At 50.3% G+C, this 25,397-nt stretch overlaps 1 protein-coding gene across 5 annotated transcripts in view; it reads left to right on the top strand.

The window, feature by feature from the left end:
- Nucleotides 1-25,397, top strand: part of SMAD3 (SMAD family member 3) — a 120,259-nt gene that overhangs the window by 8,922 nt on the left and 85,940 nt on the right. The window contains exon 1 of one of the 5 annotated variants that reach the window (XM_033439925.2): nt 10,000-10,179. The exons of 2 other annotated variants lie outside the window; for them this stretch is intronic. In XM_033439925.2, coding sequence (XP_033295816.1) covers nt 10,061-10,179 — 119 coding nt within the window. In that variant the 5' untranslated portion in view covers nt 10,000-10,060. Of the gene's footprint in view, nt 1-9,999; nt 10,180-15,549; nt 18,495-23,181; nt 23,554-25,397 lie in introns of those variants that run through there. 2 more of the 5 variants (XM_049706657.1, XM_049706656.1) reach the window with 2 other exon arrangements.

The raw sequence follows: 25,397 nt of genomic DNA, 5'->3' as shown, positions 1-25,397 counted from the left end.
TCCTGCATCCTCATGGAATTCAGACTTGAGGTGAGCCTTATTTCTCTGTGTGCCTGGAAGGGCAGGGTGAGTGAGCTTGTTTTGCTACCTCTTTAAATGTTTTGTGTAGCCATTTATCTCTACCCAAAGAGAGTCTTAAAATATTGCTTGGGGAACAGGAGTGGGGGGTGTGGGTGGGCTGGAAGAGCAGAGTCATCAAGGGAGAACAAAGGGCCCTGGAGTCTGACAGACCGGAGTTTGAGTTGGCCCGTTACTGGCTATGTGACAGCCTTGGGGACATCTGCTTCCATTGATTAAGCTCCATTTGCCTCATCTGTATAATGGGCATGGGCCCACTTACCTCCTGTAAGTCAACGCAAATGAGATAAGAGAGAGCACGTACTTGACCGACCCTTGTGGCTCACAGCACATAGTAGGTGCTTAGTAAACACTCATTTTTCCCTTTCAAGGGGGAAATCTGACTGATGGTGTCAGTAGATTCCAGTAAGGGCCCCCCCACCCCCGACACACTTGTTCTCAGGGCTCGCTGTTTGGAGAACATGGGTTGATGTAGTGAGAGGACCTTCCTCTAGCAAGTGCGCACCAAGCGGCCACAGCCACACCACTTGTTGGTTTACGGCTTGGAAGGCTATCGAAAGACAATTCATATTCTTCGGTGGTTCTCCCCTCCTCCATCATCATTTTAAAAATTGTTTGGCTGACTAAAAATAATAGTATTGAAAATAAACTTTGATGAATCAGTGCTCCTGGGGTGGGGGGTATAAGATCCTGAAGAAGAAACACCGTGACTCACAGGCTCGTCACCAATAGCCTGCCCTTCCGTGTGTGCAAGTGCGTGATGTTTATTGTTGCTGGTGTGTTGTTTCTGAGGGCTGGTTGGAAAGCAGTTTCAGCTCCAAGTACCCCCTCACCAGTTGGCTTGGTTGTCAGGTGAGATTGGTCGGTGCCAGAAGCTCACGGCTCCAGAGTAACCCAGATGTGGATGGCGGTACCGTGGGCTGCTCCTCGAGGGGGGCCAGAGGGCTCTCACACTTAGTAGGCCATGCTTTGGACATCCTTCTGGATGTGGTACTTTCCATGGGGCAGAGCTGCAGGGCCCAGGGATGGCCCACGTAGAGTCTGCACTTCCTCCTTCCAGACTGTATGCGGGGTCCCGACCCTTCAGTTCCCTGCCCACATGGTCTCAAGCCTGCTTGCAGGTCCATCTGCCTAAGGAAGGGCAGACTGCATCGGCCGTGGACCGTGTGTGCACCCGTGGGCCCCAGGCTGACAAGGTGGGCAGGGCCGGGAGATGGAGGGATTGGATGGAATTCAGACTCGGGGTGTCTGCATGGGTGTCCATGAAGCCCCTCTGAGTGTGGGGTGATGCTGGGGATGGCCAGCTCTCCCCGAGTGTCCGCATCCCACTGTAAAACCGAGGGGTCAGAGAACTCTGAATTCAAACGCGGCCTCCCAGGTTGTATCAAGGTATTTGTCAATATGATAGAACATATTCTGTTTATCAGTCTGTTATCTTGATTTCTGTCTTTTAAATTTAAATAAGACATATCCTATGTGGGCCTTCGTAGGTCCTCTTGCTCTGGGACCCATTGATGGTGAGGCAGGCCTGTTTTTAGCACCCTCCTCTCAGTTATGTAGCCACAACTGGGGCCCCGCTCAGGTGGCACCATTATATGGGCAGGATTGTGGGTACTTCTATAGGGATTGATTTCCCTCACCTTGAACCCAGATCAGAGTGAATTAAATGCAGATCAGGGAGCAGGTGATACGTATGGCAGCCGCCCATCTTAAAGGTGGAGCAAAGAGCCCAACCACTGTAATGCGTTTGGTTGTTGGATCTATTTATTGGGCACTGACTTTGTGCTGGGCCTCAGGAGATACAGAGATGCAGAGATAAAGTCCTGTCACTGAACTGCACAGAGGCAAAAAGGGACACGGTGACCACAGTTACGGTGGGCTCATGGGAAAGACAGTCTAGCAAAGGCTGAACAAAGAGGTAGTTGGGAGCCCAGAGAAAGAGCAGCTCTTCTCTGGGGGACCCAGAAGACTTCACAGAAGTGATGCTCCAGCGGGACTTTGAAGGGTGGATAGGAGTGTGGGAGTGAGGGGAAGGCTGCATGGAGCACTGGCCAGACAGAGGGTGGAAGGGCCTGGTGTGTGGGGCAGGGTGGCCAGAACGTGGAAGAGGGAGTGGCCAGAGAGGGTCGGGAGAAGGATGTTGCCAAGGGCTTCAGTTGGCCAGACTTGGCGTTTGGACCTTGCTCCGTAAGCACCCAGGAGATTTTTAAGTTAGGGGAGTGGCGTGGCTGAAGCCACCATTCTATTCGCATTCCTCCCCCACCCCGAGGGTTGTAAGAGCAGGTTTTCTGCCGGAGTTATCCGGGTCAGAGTCATAATCCCTTACACCACCATGTGGACAGCTTTAGGCTATGTCTGGACCAGGGTGAAAATAGTGTTTTGTTGGCCGTCAGGAGAGAAGACAAGTTGTACAGCCAGGAGGGCTGGGGGAGCCCAAGTGTTCAGGTAATTAGCCAGTGAGTCATGCCAGCCTCTTGACATGGATTCCTTGGGAAATGAAGCAGGGTGTCGCTGGGCTCCATACAGAGGCCTCAACATCAGAACCTGGCCTCTCCCTGGGTCTTCTCTGTGCCTGGTACGGTGTCTTTGTGTAGAATATCTCTGGTCAGTGTTTTAAGTGTCTTCACTGATGATCGCCTAGGCCAGGCTTTCCAATTCCAGACCACACTGCAATCAGCAAAAATACCTAAATTCTCTACTGCAGACTCATCGAATGCTATCATGTATTAAAAACAGATCATATTCCTTAATAAGAGAGTAAAATAGTTTAAGTTCCTATATTTTATCACTGAGAGCAAGCAGAAATTTTGGTGACCACTGAGAGATTGCATACAATTTACCTCATCTGTTTAGAGTCAGCTTTTTTTTGTTGTTAATTGAAGTTTATAGGTTTTTAGAAGATAAAAGTTTTGTGTTCACAGACTGATTCTAGTTCATGGACCATTTTTGAGAACCCTGATAGAGGCCTGCTGTTGAAGGGGCAGCCTCCTGCAGTGGAGCATTCTGGGCTTACATTCAGAAGACCCGAGTTCGGATCCCTGCTCTGGTGACCATAGACCAGTCACCTGATTTCTTTGAGCCTCCCTTTCCTCAGCAGTAAAATGGGAAAAACCTTGCCTCCCTTGGTGGGATGATTGCAGTTGTTTATTTAGATGAGCTAGGCCTTAAAAGCTCTTTGCAGACTATAAAATATTCTGCAGTGTCGCTCATTATTTCTTTATGAAGCACAACTCTATGGTATTGCTAAAAGCCCTTCCTGACGGAGATGGAGTTAAGGCCTCCAAGTTCACACCCAGATTTGCACCGCCACCTTAGAGAAAATCATTAACGATGCACAAATTCAATAGGAATGTGAACTCAGGGCGTGCGCGCTGCAGGGTCTAGTTCCAAAAGCTTAGGTGAGTTGGTGCTCGTGGCCTTGTCTGAGGATTTGGGTCAGCTGTGCTGACCTGTGGCTGATCACCTGAGCCCTCTCACCTGGGAGTGATCCTGGCACATGCAGCGTGGACTGGGTGCTGACTATATGCCAGACAGCAAGGTGGGCCATTGATCAGCTGGTTGGTCTTCTTTACCCGTCTTCTGGGAAGGATGAGTAATCCATGTTTATAGAAGAGGAAGCAGGGGCTTCCCTGGTGGTGCAGTGGTTAAGAATCCGCCTGCCAATGCAGGGGACCTGGGTTCGAGCCCTGGTCTGGGAAGATCCTATGTGCCGCGGAGCAACTAAGCCCGTGCACCACAACTACTGAGCCTGCGCTCTAGAGCCCGCGAGCCACAACTACTGAAGCCCGCGAGCCACAACTACTGAAGCCCGCACGCCTAGAGTCCGTGCTCTGCAATGAGAGAAGCCACCGCAATGAGAAGCCCACGCACCGCAACGAAGAGTAGCCTCCGCTCGCCACAACTAGAGAAAGCCTGCGTACAGCAACAAAGACCCAACACAGCTATAAATAAATAAATAAAAACGGCTTGGAGTTAAAATGCAAAAAAAAAAAAAGAGGCTGAGGCTTTGAGGGGTCAGCGGCAGAACAGGAATCTGAATTCAGGTCTGGTTCCTGACACCCAGTTGCCTGCCCCAAGGCTCCCCAAGAATGGGCTGCTGTTCTCATCCTCACAACAAAATCCATGAACTTGCTCAGGAAAGTTGCTGTAGGTCTCATGATAAGAGATGGAGCTGGATTTGCCTCTGAAGCTTTGCCCCTTGTAGAATCAGGGGTGACTATATAATTTATTAAACAAACCAGGACACTTCTAAGAGTGTAAAAGGGCAGTGCTGTCATTAGTGATGGCCAGAAAATGGGCATCAACCTGGACTGTCCAGGCAAACCTGGATAAATAGTCATTCTAAGTCACCCTGCCTCTGGGCCAGTGATGATGATACCTGACCAGGGAAACTGGGAGGATTACATCAGCAGCTTTCTCTGCCACTGCTAAAGTGTCAGGGACTGTCTGGATTATTTACTGCTATTCCGAGTGAGGGGACTTGCCTAAGATCATTCAGCAAGTTGGCAACATAATTTAAAACTGGATGAGACCTTAGAGGTAATCTAAAATAGTCAAGTTAGCACCCGAGCTTACTTAGCTGCAGTAGGAGTTGGGGAACCTTTGGCTCTGCTGATGGCCACTCTGAAGGGAAGGGGGGAGAAGTGGGAGGTGGAGGGGGGGACGTGAGGGTGGCAGTGAGGGGGTGGTAGGGTGTTCACCTGGCTCTAGAACATCTGCATCCTCATCAGGCCATGTCCCTTCGGAACCCAGGAGATGCCCCTAGGTGCAGTGCAGCTGAGATGGGATTTCATGTCCAGGAGCAGAGTCTTCTTCTGTGAGCTGACCTCTCCTGCCCCCCTGCTCCATTTTCGCTGAGGCCTCAAAGATATTACTGGCTGGGAGCTGGTGGGGGTGTAGTGGATAAACCTTCTGCTGAAGAGTTTTGGAAGGCATTGAGGAAGGAATTAAAAATAACAGCAAGCATGCCTTTTTTCTCTCTTTGATGCTGGTAAATGCATGGAATGTGCCAGGGTATGTGGCCCTAAATAACCCCCTCTGTCAATGCGACTCCGTAGAGAACATGGAAAGGCTTTGCACTGCTTCCCTTCTGCCCCATGTTCATGGGACTGGTTTCTGCGATCGTCCAAGCCTCATGCTTCCTCTCTTGCCCCAAATAATCTGTTGGAAATCTGGAGAGGGACTTGAGTTCTCTATACTCTGCAACCAAACTGTTTGCCGTGGGCGAGGCCCTGTCTGATGAACTCCAAGGAGAGCAGCTGGAGTGACAAAGAAGACTGGTTACAGGCTGAGAAAAGTGAAGTGTAAATTCAAACCAAACTTGGCACTTGCTTGGAGAACTTCAGCTGATACGGCTCTAGTCGTCATCCTTTGTGGCTGTGCTGTGTCTTATAAATAGAACAAGATGCATTTCCTTTTTTTTTTTTTAACCCCAGAGACACAAGGAGGCATGTGTGTGGGTGAGTATGGGCAGGGAATATTAATTATTTATGTTCCAGTTCATCGGAGAGTCAGCGTGGGAACTGGCCCCCGGGCTTCATGGAGATGACTAGGCCATCTTGTGGGTAAGGCTGGACTGTGCTTTTGTATCTTTTGAGTTCCAGCTCTCCTCACCATTGCCACCCTCTCCTCCTTAGTGGCAGCCCTCGGTTTCTCACGCCTGGATACTGCAGTAAGCCAGTTCGCTCCTTCCCTCTCCGATCCATCCCATACTCTGGATCAGGGGCCAGACTCACTGTATTAGGATGCTTTGGGCTACAAGTAACCTGAAACCCAACTAACATCTTCACCAGTGTGAGGGCTTATTATCTCCCCTAAGAAGTCTGGAGGCAGGGAGGTTTCGGGCACCAGCAAGGACTTGGGAGCCTTCCATCTTTCTGCCCTGCCATCTTCAGCCCTCATGATCCAGGGACGGCTACAGCTGCTCCAAGAGTTACTGTCTCTACACGGTTGCATCTAGCGGCAGAAAAGGCTGCTTCTCCTTGGGGGTCTCTTAATCCAGGAAGGAAATCTTTCCCAGAAGCCTCCTGGTATCTCGCCAGTATTTTGTCACATGCGGTCTTGGCAGAAATAATGGATTGTAATAAGCCTTTTGATGTCAGAGATCCAGGCTATTTCTTCGGCTCACCAGTACCTGCTAGGCACTTAGTAAATGTCAATTAATACTTGTTGATTACTGTTCTCCTTTTCTGAGTAGACTCCTGAATACTTATCTGATGTCTTGCTGATTTCAGGGGTTATGTTGGTAAACCAATCAGGGACCAGATCTTGCCCTCAGGGAGCTTACAGTCAAGATGGAGAGACCATTATTTGTGTTCAGAATATCCAACCATGTGGGTTGTAGCAGTCTGCTGTGGGGCAGCTTAGGAACAGGTGTGAAATTGGGGCTCAGGGGGACAAATGGAAGTGAGACTCACCGAAGGGGACCATCAGGGCCTCTGAACGCTGTGCCTGAGGACGACACATTTTCCAACCTAAGCAAGGTCTTTCAGGAAGTTCGGATTTCTGTCTCCACCCCACTACCAGTCTTGTTTTCCTGTTGACAAAATGAAGGTTAAAAATTTGCCCTTGAGTATGGAGTGGGGGCAGGGTACAGAGCTAAGCGCCTCCTGCCCCCAGGGGAAAATTTCTAAAGGTTCTTGCGGTATTTTAGCTTCGAAACCCTGTGAAATTGAATTGCATGTTTAGCGTCTTTGTGCGTCTCACTGGCTTTGAAGCTGCTGGAAACTTTCTCTGAAAGCATATAGACGAAGAAATAAGAATTCTATAAATGTTTGGTGGTTAAAAACAAACTGCTGGCCAGTTTGTAGAATTTTGGGGTCATTTTCTGATGGAACATTCTGCAGACACGGAATACCCTGGAGTCTTCCTGTCACAGTCAGCTAATAACTGACTTCAGGTCTCCAAATGCTTTTTCATTCCAATTCAGAGAAAACAGAGCCTGTCCCAGGGCCTCATGGGCCCTTATTTTCCTATTGATCTAGGAGCTGGGCTAACTCAGGACCCCCCTGGGAAACATCTCAAAGCTAATTAAAGATGTTTGTTTCAGGTTTGCCTGTTTTTCTTGCTTGATTGAAAAAGTTGCAGTTTTGGCTTTTCTTATTAAAAGAAAAAAGGCTCTATCGCTACAGCTGATCCGGGAGGTGGGAGTGGGGGGATTGCACACTTCAGCGCACACGTGATGTGTTGCCCTCCTGCCCTCTGCGCGAGGCCCTCACAGAGTGGCATCTCTGAGCACAGGGCCGGGCACCAAAGCAGCTGCTTTCCTTGAAAATTCTTGAGTCTCCAGGAGGAGAGGCCAGGTGAGCCTGGGCATGAAACCCAATGAAGTGGTTCCAGGGTGAGGCTGGTTCTGTTTGACCCGTTTGAGTTCTGAAGTTAATGGTCCAAGGTCCCCACTCAGAGGGAGAGTTAGTATATGGGGAGATGGAGGCCCTGACAGCTAGTCCAGGGTGTCCCCCGACCCTTTGTTTAACCGCGGCTGTGGACCAGTGGTCTCAGATGTTTACCGTCACCTGTTTATAAGAGGGAAGTGTGGTCATATTTCTATCTGTCTTGTGGGCTGCACGGTTGCCTTACTGGGGCTCATGTGGGAAGTGGTTACCGTTCAGAGGAGGGTGAAATAACAGTACTCACAAAGGGACTTTGATCCGACAATCTTTTTGAATGTCACCTTTTGACCACTGTTGTTTTTTTATTTTGATTTTTTGTCTATCAGCCTTAACTTCAGTGACGAGAAAATCAAACCACATGCTGGAGCTCGTTCTACCCAGCTGGGTATCACAGTTCAGAATTGCAGCTCAAAGTGCTTCTCCTCTCTCTGGGTTTCACTGGGGGGTTGACTTCCAGATCTGTAGTTCTGCACAGCTAGAGACCCTCAGCTTCAGCTGTTCTCTGGGCTTCCACATCTGAACATCCCAGCAATGCCTGGAATCGAACATGGGCCATTTCTTTCTATCCTCCTTCCGTGACTGACACTAGTCTTCATCTTCATCATTATCGGAGCCCCCAGGGTCAGGGAAGTGTTGAATCAGTCAGAGAACAGACACACGTGAACACGAAGGAACCTTGGCATCCCGTTTCTCTGATGAGGCTGAGGGCCCTTGGCCACTCTTTGGTGGAGCTTGGCTTTCTGGCTCCAGGAAGGTCAGCTTGGCTTCTCTGGGTATTGGTCTTCGCATCTAGAAAATGACAAGCTCCAAGAGAGAACCTCAGAGGTCTGTATCGGCTCTAATACTTCACGACACCTTTCTGCCCTCTCTTCCTTGGCTTCTGGGTTTTCACTCTTTTCTCGACGCATATATTTTCCTGGGAGGCAAGTGTAATTTTTCATCTGATGCTCTACCGTCAGAGGCAGCCCATTCCTTATTTAATTCTATTATAGTCACGGTTTAACTCACCAGATACTTACGGAGCATCTTCAGTTGTCGTTGGTGGTGGCAGTACCGCCAGACACCGTGGTCCAGGAGGTGTGAATGGCCCGTGGATTTGGACGGTCATACGTACTCCTGCTGCCTGGAGCCGCCAGGCTTCTATTCCCTATTCCCGGGCTAGGGGAAATCAGCCTTCAGGCAAGGAGGAATTCTCATTTAGCCCAAAGCACAGGCTTCCTGTGCTTCTGGGACCAGCTGCGTTGCGGCCGAGGTGCTGTAAAAATACAGGAAGGAAGGGAAGCGTGTTCACAGGTTGGTTAGAGATTTTGAAACCAACAATCAACTCTCTTATCCACAAGAAACCAGAATCCACTGCTGGCTTTCGGGCTCTCACACCCGCCGCTCGACAGAGTGCTCTTTCAAAACTGGGGTAGACTCTTTTTGCTAATGGCTTTTTCCATGAACCCCAGCCAGCCAGCAAGTATATTCTTTGAGGATTATGATTTGACCAGCACGCTCAGGAATCTTTAAAGAGAAGAACCATCTTTGTCCTCAGCTGTTTTAAGGCCAGTCAGGAGACAGAGCCTTCTAGAGATGAAGTAATGAGAGGCTGGCCACTGCAAGTACACAAGAAGTAAACAGTGGCCATTCCCGTGACCCTGCTTTTTTTGGGAGTCTGTCACCCCAGGGGCTCCTGGGTGGTGCACAGGAGAGAGAACCAGAGGTGGAAGACCCCGTTTCTAGGCCTGCCCCATTGTGAGCCAGCTTCGTGACCTTGGGTGAGTCACTTTGCTACCCCGGCCCCTGGTTTCCTCCTTGACAAACCAGAGGCGTTGACTTAGCAGGATTTTAATGTTTCTGCACCTTAAACATTCTAATTCTGGAGCTTGTGTTCAAAGAAATGACCAACTCTGTTAACTGATTCAGATAGTTTCAGGATCACTGTACAATCGCTCTGGGGGCTGGAGATTGGGGCCCACCGTTGAAGACAGGATGGAAAGAGCTTTGAGGTGCGGGGTAAGCCGTGGCAGCTGGGACTCCTGCTTCCTAATGACCACATTTGGTGGTCGGGCTCACCATGGAAGGTTCTCAACCTTGGTTACTTATAAAAATTCTGATACCCAGACCACACCTCAGACCAATTCAGAATTTCTACAGGCGGGGCCTGGGAATCAGTATTTTTAAAGTTATCCAGGTGATTCTGGGGTGTGGCCAGCATTGAGAATCAACAGCGCTAGATCTTAAGTAAAGCTGTGGTTCAGTGTTCTGGGCATCTCTTTTCGGGGAAAAGTGATAGTGGTTGGTTTAAAAAAAAAAAAAAATCACACAGAGAGAAAAAGAGTTCTAGATTTGAGAAGCATGTTGATTTGGTAATCACAGCTGTTGATGGTGAGTAGTTGCCCTGAGATTTGGATCCCCAGTTTTCTTTCTCTGGGTCAGTGGTTTCTCAAACATCTCTGAAGGAGTAGAACCATCTGTAGTTGGTTATTTCTGCTTGGGAAACTCAGAGTACTAAGTGGGGGGGGTGGAACCAGGGCAGGGGCGGAGCAGGAGTGGATTAAACAGACCGTAACACGCAGCCACGCATAACACGCAGCCACGCCTTTTTCATGAAGCCAAGTCAGAGGCCCCAGCCAGCGCTGGCATACCTTAGTGTCAGATCCTTGGCGATGCCCCGGTGGATGCGAGGGGCTGTGAAAGTATGTGCTATGCCGTTTCCTGTGCCTTGGTGAGTGTCCCTGCCCTCGGTTGAGAGGATCCTACCACCCTCATCAGCCATCGCATCGAAACACTTCCGTTTATGCCCAGTCAGTTGTTCGTGCTTCCCTGCGGGGACTCCATCCCTACAGCCAAATGCAATCTGAGGGGACGCAGCTGTCCAGAGTAAACATTCATGGGAAAGGACAGCTCAGTTCTAATATCTTTTCAGGCAGAGGGGAGGGCATATTGTGATGGTGGTGGGATTGTGAAGGGGACTGCTTAATGGGTGTGAAATGAGCTTCGGGAGGGAGGAGAACTTGTCGGTGTTGATTAGCCCCGAAGGGCCTCACATATGGGGAGCAGGGTCGAGGAGCTTTTCCAGTGACAGGGTTTGAGAGGTGGGTGTAGACACAGATGCCAGATGGAGGTTGTTATTTCTTAGACGAAAGAGGAATCCGTCAGTCACTAAATGTTCAGGAAGCAAGGCACTCAGAGAAATGGCAGATACGGCCTCTGCCCTCAGAGAGCTTACAGTCTGACTTGGGGTTTGAATACACAAGTGTGGGATAGTACGAAGGTCTTCTGTGCTGTGGGCACATGGTGAGTACCCAGGGGTTCGGAAGGAGGGGCCATGGAATGGGTGGGGCGGGACAAATGCGTCAAGGGATGTGGACCTGGGCTAGTGAAAGGGAGACACATGGGCCCCACTAGTGAAGTGTGCCTGTCTGCTCACTCCTAACACGACGTTGATTATCTTTGGGGAGCCGCCCCGAGGGGCACCCCATTGCCAGTAGGAGCGACTTTATGTCCTTGGCTCCCACCAGAATTCTCTGCTTTCAGGAGTCAACTTTCCTCTGGCTTTTTCCTTCTCCCGTGAGGGGTGGTCTGCCAGCCCTCTGCTTTGATGATTACCATCTGCCCACCTTAGTTTCCTGCGTAGTTTCAGCTCGAAAGCCTTTCCGGACCCAGAAATATCATGTAAGATGATTGTTCTTGGTTCCAGTAGCCACCTGGCACCCTCTCAGCGGTGGCTGCATTTCAGGTATGCATGGGAATGATTATCTGTGCATCAGCGAACTCGAGTTTGTCCCGTGAGCGAGTTGTGTGATCATTGGTAAATGCAGGACTGGCTTTGTTAGGCCCTGACTGTGGCCAAGGCTGTTATTTCTCTGCGGGTAATTATTTCAGGCTTCACGGTCACAAGCTGAGCATAATCAAGGGCAGATAAGAAAGCCATATATAGAGCAAAGTACATATTTCTCGAGGTGGGCGGCAGAGGCCTCATATATATGTGTGTGTTGGTGTATGTGTGTTTAAAAAAAGACCTATATTTTCTGGGCAGTGGAACTTCAGTTTCCAGTAAACATCTCTTCCCTTTTTACTTTACCTTTTAATTTGGTGTTTATGGTCTCTGTGCTTTGAAATTGTTTTGCTGTGCTGCCAGCTCTGCCTGAAAAGGGGGGGGGGCGGGGAGAAAGCCAGGCCCTTGGGAAGCCATGGTTTCGATCAGAGTTCTTAGAGTTCCTCTGGCCCAGCTGATTGACGGCTCAGCGGTGATTGCTGGAGCTCATCTAGAAGAATAAAAACAGACACCTGGAGTTCGAGGTGGGAGGGGATATGCATTTATTCGTTTCTCCCCGTTACCGCCTTTATCGCGGGAGGCATCATCTATATGTAATTCTGGTCTGGGGTTTGTTTTCTCTGTTCCCCATTTGCCCACGTTGATGCTTCTGCTCTGGAAATCAGAAGTGCCCAGAGCCCCAGACCTGGAACTGATTCTCTGAGACTGTGGCTTGGAGGCTGGGCACACACGAGGCTCAGCTGTTGCTAAGTGAGAACAGCCTCGCCCGGTAGGCTTGCTGGATCCCCCGTTATTTGCTTCACCTGTTGGCGGGGGTGGAAGGCAGAGGGGCAGGCAGGGGCTGGGGAAGCCCACTGCGGAAACACGTGGGTGGAGGCCAGGTGAAATGCATGGGTGAGGGTGAAGGTCCGTGGAGGAGCGGAGAGCAGGCAGAGCTGGGAAGAAAACCCACAAGAGCAGCAGAGCTGTCGGGCTGCATCGCGGGGGCAGGCTCGAATGAAGGAAACACAGGCGGTGTTCTGCTGCTTTTTCACACCTTCTAGTTGGGCGCAGCTAGGAAGGCTGTTTCAGAATCCCCTTCAATGAACTGAGGGAGCAGCTCCCGCAGCGGTTCACACCTGGCGTCCGTCGGCACCTGGGAGCACGCCGTGTGGACAGGGCTGCTCAGACCTCTGTCGGGGTGACCTTTTCTCCGGACAGAGAGAGCCCAGTGAACTGAGAAGGGCAGGCCCTTCCTCAAGGACCCTCAGCACCTGGCCGCGCAGAGCTCCCAGGAGGCCCTGGGAGAGCATTTGACACACAGCAAACATTCTTGAGTGTGAGCACAGCCGGCAGCTTTCTCTTGCAAGGTAGGCTTTTTTTTTTTTGGCTGGGGGAAATGGCTGCTTTTGTTTTGTTTCTGTATTTCTGAAGACACCAGATTAGGAGCCCCCAGAGAGGTGAGAGAGACACCCTGAAAACCACACACCCCTTCCCGGTCAGCTCTGCCTGCCTGACGACCATTGCTGCCTGGCTGCTGTTTCAATGCACTGTCCTTTCCCCCACTTTCTCCTCCCTCTGAGCCTCTTGGTGATTCTGAATAGCAGGGAAAGCAGCCAAGTGTCCTCCTGTCTGTGACCTTCATCTGCCCCCTCCTGTGGGCGGGGTGGGGAGGGGATGCGGAGCATACTTGAGGGTTTGCAGAGCGCTTTCCCATGGTCCTGTCTTCACAGCAGCCCTGGGAGAGGCAGGGAAGTGGTCTCACCCCTATCTCGTAGGTGACGGGGACAGTCTCTGTGTTAGTGGAGAAGCAGCGACAGAGACCCTTCCACCAGTTCTTCGGCGGGGTCGTTCTTTTACTGCACCGAGTGGCCTCAAAAATAAAGGCACGAGGTGTGTGTGCTCGCGAGTGTTCTCGGTGTGTCCCTCCGATGATACCAGAGTCTTTTCCAACCGCTGTCACCGGGAAGGGGAGACACCACCATGACCTTTTATGTACTGTATTTTACAGTTTACAAAGTGCTGTCATCTACCTGATTTTATTTCATCTCTGTGACCATCTCTGGAAGTAGATGCTAGTCCAGACGAGCAAAGGGAGCTCTGGAGATGCTGAGTGACTCAGCCCAAGGCCCCCAGCCGGTCAGCGGCCCCGGGGGAAGGGGGTAGCACCAGCTGGATGGGGAAGTGAGAGTCCAGCGGAGCAGGGGGTGGTGAAACCAGCAGCTGGAGGCATTGAGTTTTGCTGTTCTTGCCTCGGAAGCCGCACAGGGACATGGTTCCTGACCTGACCCTCCCCTGGAGGGCTCGACTGTGGATGCCCTGCCCTGAGTGGAAGCCTGGACCCCCAAGTGTGAGGCGGAGGCACAGCCAGGCCGAGCGAAGGGCTACCCCGAGGGAGTGGGGACAGGCTGCTTGGGAGCGGCCGGAATCGGGGTCCATCCTGCTCGGCTCACACAACCGCGAGGCCGACGTGGCAGGGCGTGTGCAAGGAAGACGGTACTTCAGAGCAGGGCGCCTCTCCTGGGGTAGTAGGAAGACCTGGAGTCTGACAGGTTTTGCTGAAAATCCCAACTCTGCAACTTAGGAGCTGTGGGCTCTGGGGACACTTGCAACACTTGGGACCTCAGCTTGAGGGTACTCACTCTGTCCTTCAGAAGCATGGGGTCCCTGCCACAGTCTGGGCCATACACAGTAGGTACTCCCCGGGTCAGAAGTGACTTGATAGGTTATCTAGTCCAACCCCTTCAACAGATGGAAACTGAGGCCCTGAGAGGAACAAGGACTTGCCCAAGGTCACAGTGAATGTGCGGCAAAGCTAGAGTTCGAGCAGGTCTCTTGATCCCCCTGCCTGGGTGTTTTGTTTACTTGTGCTTTGCCTGAATGAACCCGGGGTAGCTTTTGTTGTTAGTTCACACCCTGGCCAATAGCCCTGTCCCCGAGTAGTTAGTTTTCTTATGGAGTCAGCCAGCACCCAGGGATGAAAGTGTAAGGCCTCTGATGTCGGGTTCTTAGGGAGAGGAGAACGGGTGGGAGGACGGGGCGGAGCGGTAAACACTTTGATGCTTGCCTGATGTGAACCATCCTGGTTTTCCAAGAATGCTCGATGGTAAGCACGGTTCTGACGCTGAAATGTTCCACTCGGAGTTCTGGAGAGTAGACGTGCATTTCTCGTAAAGCCCTTGAGGCTTCTCTCTGCTGCATTCCCCACCCCCATCTCCCTAGGGCTTTAAATCATCTTTGGCTTGGGGTTGAAAGTAACCCATTACAGTGGTGAGCCTTGTGGTCCATTTTGTGCAGTGTTGTCAGGCTAAAATATTATAAACAGACCACCAAACTGTGTTTGGTCCAAGGCCAAGAACCTCCTTCTCCACTTGAGCGTTTGATTATCTGCTACAGCGTTCAGCTTTGAGTTCAGTGCAGGAATCCAGCATAATTTCTTATATTGTTACCATCTGGTTTTGTGGAGTTTTGCTTTTGATTTTAATTGTGCCCTTTGGGAGAGAGAAACCCTCCAAGTGGTGGGAAAATGAGCTCCCCCTTCCTCACCCTGGCACCCCAGGCACACACACGTCGCTGCCGTGGTGCTTGGGGGACGTGGCTGAACAGAATCCTCTGAATTTCTGAGCGTCCTCTCTCATTATTCCTGCTCTCCCAGCAGCCCCCGGGCCCTTGGCTACTTCACAGGGATTGCTCAGATCGGTCCCAGGTCAGAGCCTGACCTGAGATGGAGCTGCCTCCGTGGTAGTGAGGGCTGAAGGTGGTTTGGGGTGTTGCCCAGTGTGACCCGCCCTGTCCGGAGACCAACATTGCGGTGATAACGTTATGTGACCTCTTTAACAAGTGAGTCACTTGCCCTCAGATAACCACCGGTACTTTCATGGGGAACTGCTAGTACCATTGTGGCCGTGGCCATGGTTTCTGCAAAAGAAGGTGTTTTTAGAGATGAAGGTACAGAGATTGGTCTCCTTAGATTTGTTGCCATGGACTCCTGGCTCCCCAACCTTTTCCTTATCAAGACTCACCTTGTTTTCTCTTCAACCATGTGCTTGGTACCAGTTTTAAATATTAGTAATTGGGCTTCCCTGGTGGCGCAGTGGTTGAGAGTCCGCCTGCCGATGCAGGGGACACGGGTTCGTGCCCTGGTCTGGGAAGATCCCACATGCCGCGGAGCGGCTGGGCCCGTGAGCCATGGCTGCCTAGCCTGCGCGTCCGGAGCCTGTGCTCCGCAACGGGAGAGGCCACAACAGCGAGAGGCCCGCGTACCGCAAAAAAAAAAAAAATTAGTAATTGATGATAAATAACCGACACTCTTCTCACATTCTTGGAAGACAATCTTCATATTGTTACCTCTTTTAATTTTTCATGTTATCTTCTAGAGTTGTCCGTTGGCATAAGCATTTTTGTGTAGCTGTAATCAGGGTATGTCAGTAAGTCTAAACAGGAAAGCGGGAACACCATCAAGTATTTACCACAAAGGGAATTTAATACAGGCCTTCGTTACACAGGTGATACAGAAGCTGAGAAGCCAAACATGGAAAGGCGAGGTGACCCAGAGCTTAGTGGCAGGAGGTCACTCCTGGAAGAGTGGAAGAGGTGGTGTGACCGGAGCCCAGGGTCAGGGTCAGCGGTGGGCCTGTGTAGAGCAGATGCAGCTGCTTCTGTTAGAAATGCCCACCCAAGGCAGAAAGGGAGAGAGGGGAGAAATGCCCTGGCCGCTCCCTTCCTCCCACCTTCCACTCTCCCACAAGTTCCTGCTGTTGTCCAAACCCCCCAGTAGCCCCCCTGACACGAGGCCTAGAAAGTCAGGAGTCAGCCCTGGGGATACAGAGCAGAGGACAGGAAGATGAGTAAGGGATTGGAGGACACACAGCACCGGGACCAGCCTAGGGCGCCAGCCTCCTGTTCTAACTTGACATTGTCATAAGCATCTCCTTGTGTCTCCACGTGGTCTTAATGACACATTATTTCAAGTAGATGTACCAGAGTTAACCTAACCGTTGGGAGAGTGCTTAAATTGATGATAAATCAGCGGTTCTCAAATTGTGGTCCCCAACCAGCAAGTATCAACATCACCCAGGAACTTGTTAGAGTCTCAGGCCTTACCCCAGACCTTCCCGCTCAGAACCCCTGGGCTCATGGCCCAGAAGAAGTCTGTGTTTCCTCTGGAGGACGCTGACACACGTTGAAATTTGAGAACCACTGTTACAGGCGATCCTGCACCTCACTAAAGGTGGGGACAGGATAGTGAGGGTACTGTTGGTCAGGGGTCTTTATAGAGAGAAGTGTGGTGTGGAAGGAAAGGCCCAAGACTCCAGGGCTGTGCACCTCTAAGGTCAAGCCTTCTCCCTGCCCTTAGCTTCCCTGGGTGATTGTTTTCTATTTTGTTCAGCTAAAAATACCAGATCATCCCAGTGGTGGTATTATGAGGATTAAATGAAATAATGGGCATGATGTGCCCTATATGTTGGGTCGTCTGGAGCTTTGGGGAAGGAAATGTGGCAATAGCAGCCCACTTCTGGGCCCTAGGACATTGGCCCTGGTGCCAGAACCTGAGGGGTGTAGTCTAAAAGTCAATGATGAACACTTAGGAGGTTGAAAGTGAGCTTTAAGGCAATAGGAATCTTGGACTGAGGGTTCCAGATCTGTAGTCAAGTTTCCCCTCCCCACCCCGTGTTTATTAGTGGTGCTGACCTGACTCTGTGACTGCCACTATCTTGTCACTCTTTCTTGTCTGGCCATTTGGTGCCGTGGAAAGGACCCTGGTCTCAGGCCAGGACCCCTGGTTTCCCGTGCTGGCTGTGTCTTCTTGGGTGAGTCACTTACCTGAGCTGCGCTTTTCATATTTGTAAAATGTCCCCCGTCACTGACCGTGGTGCGGATCAGGTGGGATGATGGATGTGAAATCGGCCTTGAACTTCAGTGGACCCCTTGAATATAAAGCTTTAGGATCCACACCTCCACCGGGGCCCTTTGCCAGCCTTGCCGTCTCCATAAACCTCTTACTCTCCTCCCAAAGCAGGAGGTGCTTCATCCAGCCCAGGCAGGCATCTGGGTGCATCCTTGTTCTAACAGTGACCTGTAGGAAGGCACCAGGCCGGGGATCTTCCACACATCTTTCTCTTGCAATCCTCCCAGCAGCCTTACCGAGGAGGGAGTCTTACAAGAAGTAACCAAGGCCCAGATAGCTGAAGAGGAAGGATGTAAACAAACCCAGTCCTGAGGGGACAGACTGAGGCACAGTTGGCCTCAGAGTCATCCACAGAGTTGCTGTTACTAAGAAGGGAAAGGGGAACTGGGTAAAGGTCCTGCTGACTTACGGTGATATATCAGGCCTGCAAGTATTGTGGATGCAATTGACAAGCCAGTTGGAGCCTGGCTTCCCGACAGAGACCCACGCAGCCAGTGTTCCCATCTTATTGCCTCTGGCAGCACCTGAGAGAAACCTTGGATCAGTGGGAGGACCAGCCAGCATCCTCCTGCAGACCTGGATGCCTTCCACAGTTAATGGCTGAGGAAGCTGAGGCTTAGAGAAGTCAAATGGTTTACCTGAGGTCACCCAGGCCAGGAATCTGAGCCCAGATCGCATCCTTTCTGGTCCAGGGCTCTTTGCATGACCCCAAGTGTTTCCTAGATCCAGGCCTGACCAGCACTTGGCAGTTTTCCATAAGCTTTCCCAGCCTCTCTCTGGGGGTCCTCAGGGTAGGCAGTAGGTCTGCCTGAGGCGGCCGGCGTTGGGTGGTCTGCGGTGTGACAAGTCCAGTGAATCAGCCTAAATCCAGGGGAGGTCAGAAGATGCGTCATCCTCCAGCCAGCAGACATTATCCTGCTGTTTGGGTTGCAACTGGAAGTGACATCAGGATGGGATGTGAAGCCTCTGGGACGGGAGGACACGCTGCTTCCATTCATCCCACACTTGGGGGTCAGTGGGGGCCATCTTCCCACCTGTTAGCTCCTCCCAGACAGGGCTGAGGGCGTCTACCTAGCCATCTCCTAAGGTAGACTCAGCACTAAACAATCTCATTGTGCAAGCTCTGCTGAGAATCGCTGCCCTGAGGAGAAGGCTGGGGCGGGGCAGGGCAGGGCAGGGTGTGTTAACATGGAACGGGCCTGCTCAGGCAGGTCCTAAGGACTCTAAATAACTGTGTTGGAGGCAGGACCTGAGCTTTTAACTCAGTAAATACATGGTATTTCGAATATAGCCCGGATGATCTGAGGATCACAATTACCTGAGATCTGCCTTACAGGCATTTAGGGAAACAAACGGGGGCTGCGCGCTAACCTAGGTAAGGATGCTGCCCCACACCTTACGCTGAGGTATCTCGGTGACGCCTTCGCGGTAATTCTTTATTTAAATCTTGGCACGCTGCAACTGACTTAATGTTCCAGAACTTTTGGAGTCCGTCGCTCTCTTCTTTCTTTCCTTTCCTAGACTTCAGTGCACTTGAGTTTTAACCCAGCTCTGCTACCGGCCTCTGGGTGGACATCCGGGCCGCATGGAGGGGTGTCTAGAAAACTCTTCCATGTGTCTCCTCTACCCTCCACGGTACTCACAGAAAACTTCACTACTGATGCTTCCGATCAGTGGGTGTGTGTGTGTGTGTGTGTGTGTGTGTGTGTGTGTGTGTGTGTGTGTGTGTGTGTGTGTGTGTGTGTGTGTGTGTGTGTGTGTGTGTGTGTGTGTGTGTGTGTGTGTGTGTGTGTGTGTGTGTGTGTGTGTGTGTGTGTGTTGGGCTGGGAGAAATGGTGATTTCCCCACACCCAGCAATGCTCATATTCTCAGGACACCAACTGGACATTAACAGTTTAAGTCAATTCTGGCACTGTCTACCTGCAGATAGCATCAGATCCCACAGATAAGAGCTCAGTCCCACAAGCCTGCTGCCCTCCCCAACCCCCCCCCCCACCCAACTTCAGATGCCAATCACAAGCCCAGGTTGACACCTGTGCTTCTGACCCACCAGCTATTGATCAGAAGTTCCCACTGCCCACTCCTAGGGTTCAGTTAATTTGCTAGAGTGGCTCACAGAACTCAGGAAAACATTCTACTGGTTTATTATGAAGGATATAACTCGGGAATAGCCGCATGGCAGAGACGCACAGGGCGAGGTATGCGGGAAGGAGCTCGGAGCATCCGTGCTCTCTCTGGACACGCAGCTTTCCCCTCATCTCCACTTGTTCACCAACCCAGAAGCTCTCTGAACCTGGTCCTTTTGGGTTTTTATGGAGGCTTCATTACGTAGGCATGATTGATTAAATTATTGCCCATTGGTGATTAATTCAGCCTCTAACCTGTCTCCCTTCTCTGGAGGTGGGGGCAGGATTGGGGGGGGGGGCTAAGGCTGAAAGTTCCTACCTTCTAATCGCAAGGTTGGTTTCCCTGGCAACCAGCCCCTTATCCACAGAGGCTTTGCATAAACTCAGGTGTGGTCGAAAAGGGCTTGTTATGAATCACTAAAAGATGCCCTTTTCACCTTTATGGCTCTGGAGCTATTTCAGGAACTGGGAACAAAAACTACTATAACAAAAGATACCCCTGTGGCTCTTACATAGGAAATTACAAGGATTTTAGAAGCTACGTTCCAAATTTATATTTCTTACTATAAATCACAATATTACAAGCAGCCTCAGCGGGGGCTGGTGATAAACCCAGAGAAGACAGCCTGAGTCGGCTGGGCGGGTCTTGGGCAAGTCACATCACTTCTCGTGCCTCAGTTTATCCAGCAGTAAAATGGGAATAATGATTGCTGTCTCTTAGGGTCGTTGTGAGATTGAGTTAATGCATATACAAAGCTTAGCGCAGTTTGTCACCTTGCTAAGGGTCGGTACATGGTTGGTCCCTTCTTCCCTTCCCTTGGTGTTTACCAGATCAAAAGCTGCTGGTTGCCCACCTAACTTGCTTTACTGTGTTGACAAAGGAACTGTCACACAATATGGCAGCCTCAGAAAGGGTAAAAAATGCCAGGGAAGTGTTCCAGCCCGTCAGGTGCTGAGCTGGGTAAGCTTTGTAATACAGATCCTTTTTGTGTTTCAGTATTGGAGCCTGTTGCGAACATTTCTCGGACCCACAGACTCTGGGGGTGGGGACTTAAGCTAATTTGGCTTTAGACCAACCTGCCAGCACAGGAAAGGACCGACTTGGTGGTGGTCTTGAGGCTGCCCTTGACGCAGGTATGCCTGGCATCAAGGCCAGCTTCACAGGCACGCGGTATGTGGTGTCACAGAGCCCCACGCTCAGGAGGGCCCCGTGCTTGGTTTAATGCCTGTTGTTGACATCTTGAGATTCTTAATTTTCTTTGAGCTGGTGTTTTGTAAGCGAAGCCCAGTAGACAGTGGACATGCATGTGAGGTAGGAGCGATCCACCCTGACAGTCCTGAGCTTGAACCAGAGCTTGTTTGGGATACAGAAAGAAGGTGATGTCATTCTAAGAAACATCGACCACCAAGGAATCCCATCATATGCTTTCTTACTCGTGTTGCTTGCCGGTGTTAGCTAATCCCTCACCCCGAAAATGATGACATACAATGGAAAGGAAAGATCAGGCAACCCAGAGTGCCTTTTCCCTTCAGCTTTTCCCTACTCATCAGTAAGCAGCAAGGGGGGAGTGTCGGTAGAATGTGCACTTATCAAGAAATGAAGTGAAAACAGTGGAGTTAGTTTTATGCAGTGTTGCTTTTGGTCTGGTAAGTCATATGATGTATGTGTGTATCTAAGCTGTGAAATACAAATGGTGCAATTTTGATGATTTCACATACTAGTTAAATGCTCTTTTGTTTGCATTCAAAACTTGGCATTGCACGATATAAACATGAATGGCAAAATTCATGCCAGTAATGTAAAGTTTTAATATTTCTTGACTTAGAATGATATTAAATAGGAAAAAAACCCCAAACCAACCAAAACAAAAACCCACTATCGCACGTCAAGAGAGAGACTCTGGAAGAAAGGGGAAAACGTTTAGATTTTAATACCATTAATGATACAGTTTTCCTGCTTTTTGCTCTGAGGGCTCTACACTGTCACTTTGCACTGCGCCCCACAAATTATGTAGCTGACGCTGGCTAGCATCCTGGGACTGGGGGGTCTCAGGCTGGTCTTGTATACACAGGTCCTTTGCTAGATCTACTCTCTTCCGGGTTGCAGAGCCAAGAAACAACATATGGATAAGTGAGCACTGGCGCTTACTCTGAAGATTCCAGGATGTTCCAGGTGATGGGGGGTCTGTTGTTGATAGAGATCACAGTTGAGGAATTTCAGAGGCTACAAACATACCCTTGTTGGAGATGTTTTGCGGGCCTGCTGTGCATTCACTCTTGCAAATTGTTGAGCAGCCTAGTGTAGGGGCACAAGCCAGCAGTGGGCTGAGAGGACGCCCACTTGGAATCCCAGCTCTGGCTTGGTCTCCTGGGGCAAGTCGTTTCTTCCTGGATCGGTTTTCTCATCGGGCAGTCCTCAGTCTCTCAGTTGTAGTGTAACTGTTAAGAGTGTGAGCTACTTAGAGGCCGAATTCTTGGGTCAAATCGCCTCTCCACCTCTTAACTAGTTATTGGACCTTAGGCAGGTTGTTCAAGCCCCCTGGACCCTCAGTCTCCCTGCCTGTAAAATGGTATGAAATGAGTGCAGGGAAAGGAGCTAATATCGTGTCTGGTACATGGTGTTGAATATATGATAGCAATGGTCATGGTGGTGAAAAGGTAAGAAATAATCCTTAGATGTTCTAGGACCGAAGGATTAGCGTCTTCAGGGTCTAACTTGAGAGATTCTGTATGAGAGCCCGGGGAGCCTCTGCCTCAGACTTCTAAGCAGCTCTTTAGACTGTGTGGTTTTCTGGGTTTTTTTGTGTTTTTTTTGGTTAATATTTATTTATTTATTTGACTGCACTGAGTCTTAGTTAAGGCATGCAGGATCTTTAGTTGCGACATGTGTGATCTAGTTCCCTGACCAGGGATTGAACCCGGGCCCCGCCCCCCCACATTGGGAGCGTGGAGTCTTAGCCACTGGACCCTCAGGGAGGTCCCTAGACTGTGTTTTTAGAAGTTACCAGAATGAGAGAAAAATTGTTGTGTTTGGAATTTGAAGATCTGGGTCCTTGTCCTTCCATCCTCTGTCACCCCGAGTCACGTGACTTCTGACAGTCCCTTCCCCACCAAGCCTCACTTTCCTCACCTGTGAAATGGGTCTGCCTGCCTTACAGGTTGGGGCCCATTTGAGATGACGTATGTAGCGATCTTTCTTTAGCTTAAATTCAAGGTGCTGTGTTGGGAAGAACTCTCTGGTGAACGCTCACTAGTGTCAGGAGATACGCAGCAGCTACATTGCTCGGGCCTCAGTCCTTGATCCCTGAGATCAGAGATGTACCGTAAACTGTCCCAGGAGCAGGTTAAAAAAGAAGGAAGGAGGGAGAAAAAAAGAGAAAGCAAACCAGCAGAATTTGGAATTGTTCCTCAAACCACAATCGCAGGTTTCAGGGACTCGGAAAGGGGTGCAGCCCAGCCTTGTGGGCGAGAAACGTCAGATGTTGGGAAGAGAAAGGCCTCTCTTACTGTAGCAGGGTTTCTCACTGGCCCCTGCCTATTAAGCCCCGGTAGCTTGTCACTCCCTGGCTAACAGCTTGGCAGCACAGAGGCAAACCACAGAGTACATTTGAGGCCCAGATCTGCTCATTTCGAGGGTGGGGCCGCGTTTTTCTCCTGCCACAGAGAGCTAATTAAAGAAAACAAGCTATGGGAGTTGGGAGAAGACTGGCCACAGAGCACTTGGGGAGGATTGCTTTGGTTGTAGAGGCCTCCACAGCCCCCAGAAAACAGGTGGAAGTGGGCATCCGGGCCCCCGTGCATCCCCAGTGGAGCTCCGAGGACCCACTGGGAGACCTGGATGCCTACAGTAGGGGGGCCTGCATGGGATGGGAGGGTGATCTTGGTCTGTGAGGGGACCAGCTGGAAGAAGTTCAAGCTACCCGTCAAAGCGGGACAGTGTTTTGGAATGCTTCACAAATGTTGACTTGTGCCCCAAATTGTGGACAGAGCCTATGTTAGTTCTGTAACAGTAATTCACATCTCTGTGGCACTTTTGATTCTGGTACCAGCCTTAGGGAAAGTGGCTGTGACTTCTAACCAAGAGCAGAGTGACGCTCAAAGAGGGGGCTCTTCGAAGTCTCAGGGCTGGAAAGTGGGGTAAGGACTCAGGACTTCTGTCTCCAGGTGGAGCCTGCTGATTTCAAGGAGGGGAAAGCAAACATCAATCCCACTGACTTGGAACAAACGCTGTCGTCCAGGATTAGAGCTCGCCTCTTAACAGCCGCGCACTGTTTTATGGAGCAGGTCTATTGCTGCAACAGGGATGGTGTAAGTTGAATTATGTTTTAAGTGTATCAGGAAAACCATTTCAAGGAATCCTGTTGTGAGTCATTTTGAAAAATGAAGAATTACACGATCTCCCCAGCAATGTTCTATGTTGGTACATTCAAGGAGCCAGATGGCTTACAAGAGGGGTCCCACTGTTTTGCTAGCTTGTGTTGTTGCCGCCTAAGGATGGTTTACTCCTCAGGTGCTCCGAGGGGTTCTCACATCCTGGAGAACTGGGGGAAGATGTAGTACCTGGGCAGAATGTTTTGATTCACTTATTCAAAGAAGCTGGGGCCTATGTAGGGCCTCAGGGGGCATCCAGGCCAGGGATTCTCGAGTGAGGCAGGCTATGAGGAATTCTTTTAGTGATGGTAAGGACGATGAGAATGAAGCTGTTGTTAATTAAGCACTTAGTGTCTGCCTGGGACCTTACATACATTATCTCATTTAATTATTACTACTACTAATACTGAAGTTTGTGAATGATTTCCTTAGCAGTTAATTCAAAGGCATAGTCCCCTATACAGTGGAATATTTTTTAGCCAGGAAATGAAGTACATGCAGCACCACGGATGAACCTTGAAAACGTTATGCTGAGTGCAAGACGCCAGCGCACAAGGCCGTGCTGTATGATTCCATTTACATGAACTATCTAGCATAGGCCGGTTCATGGAGATAGGAAGCAGATTAATGGTTGCCGGGGTGTTGAGATGAGGTGGAATGGGGCGTAGCGACTGCCTCACGGGTACAGTGTTTTCTTTAGGGGTGAGCACGACATTGTGCATGAACTGATGCCGCTGGGTCGTACACATTACAGTGGTTAAAGTGGTAACTCTTCCCATTATGTGCGTTTTATCACAATGTGTATTTTAATCAGTGTATTTTCCTCATGGTGGCTCTCTCACCGACTTGGGTTCAGATATGCCGTGTTGAGTGGGAGAGAAAGGGAGGGGGTCGTGCCTGTGTGTGGTGAGGCTGAAGCAAGCTTAGGGCTTTCCAATTCAGGCTCCACCTTTAGGAGAAACCAGAGACCCAGAGAGGGCTAGTGACTCACCCCAGGGCACAGAGCAAAGTACCTGGAGTTGGGATATAGAGTCTAGCCTTTCTCACTTTTCATCGGGAAAATCACAATGGAAAAGTGCTTTTTGTGCCGCTGGGTAAATTCTGGGCCGCAGAAGTTCAGCTCTGTTGCACCTGATGTTTTGTCCCTTCCTTGGGTTCCTGGAGAAACTGTCTGTCCCTCGCTGGTAGAACAGCCCCTGGACTGACTCAGCTGTCAGGAGGTCCTCAGCCAGAGACCTGGGTTGTGTCCCTGGGCATGTGTCTGGAACAATTCCAGTTGTGCTGCTTCATCTCAGCATTGAGGTAAAGGAACGAGTTATATGTGAACACATACGTTTGGTGTTTGATGGGGGACTTACCACGTGACCCTGCTTCTTCTTTTCTTTTCTTTTTGACTGTGAACATCTGACACTACAGGAAATAAGAAACTTTCCAGTACCTAATTTGTGCTCACTCTACTTTCAAACCCTCTTGGCCCCAGCACAGGGTAAATGAAACTGTAGCTTATAGTAATATTTATGTATGGGAGTCAATGAGCTGTTTAAATGCTTGAATGTCAGAAAAGGTTTCAAATTTAGCAAGCCCCCAGGCTCTCCCACCCTCTGGTTATGTAGATAGGCCTGCCTACTCTCTTAAGGCAGGCTCTAGCCTCCTGTCCCAGTTGGTGGCACGACAGCGATGATGATGATGATGATGATGGGGATGCCATTTAAAGAGACTGAGCTGTAATGGAATTCAATGTACATTTAATCCTTAGGAGAAGGGAAATCGAGTTCCAGAAT

This window comes from Orcinus orca, chromosome 2 (genome assembly GCF_937001465.1).
Source record: "Orcinus orca chromosome 2, mOrcOrc1.1, whole genome shotgun sequence".
Lineage (NCBI taxonomy): Eukaryota > Metazoa > Chordata > Mammalia > Artiodactyla > Delphinidae > Orcinus > Orcinus orca.
This window is presented reverse-complemented; position numbering and strand designations above follow the sequence as displayed.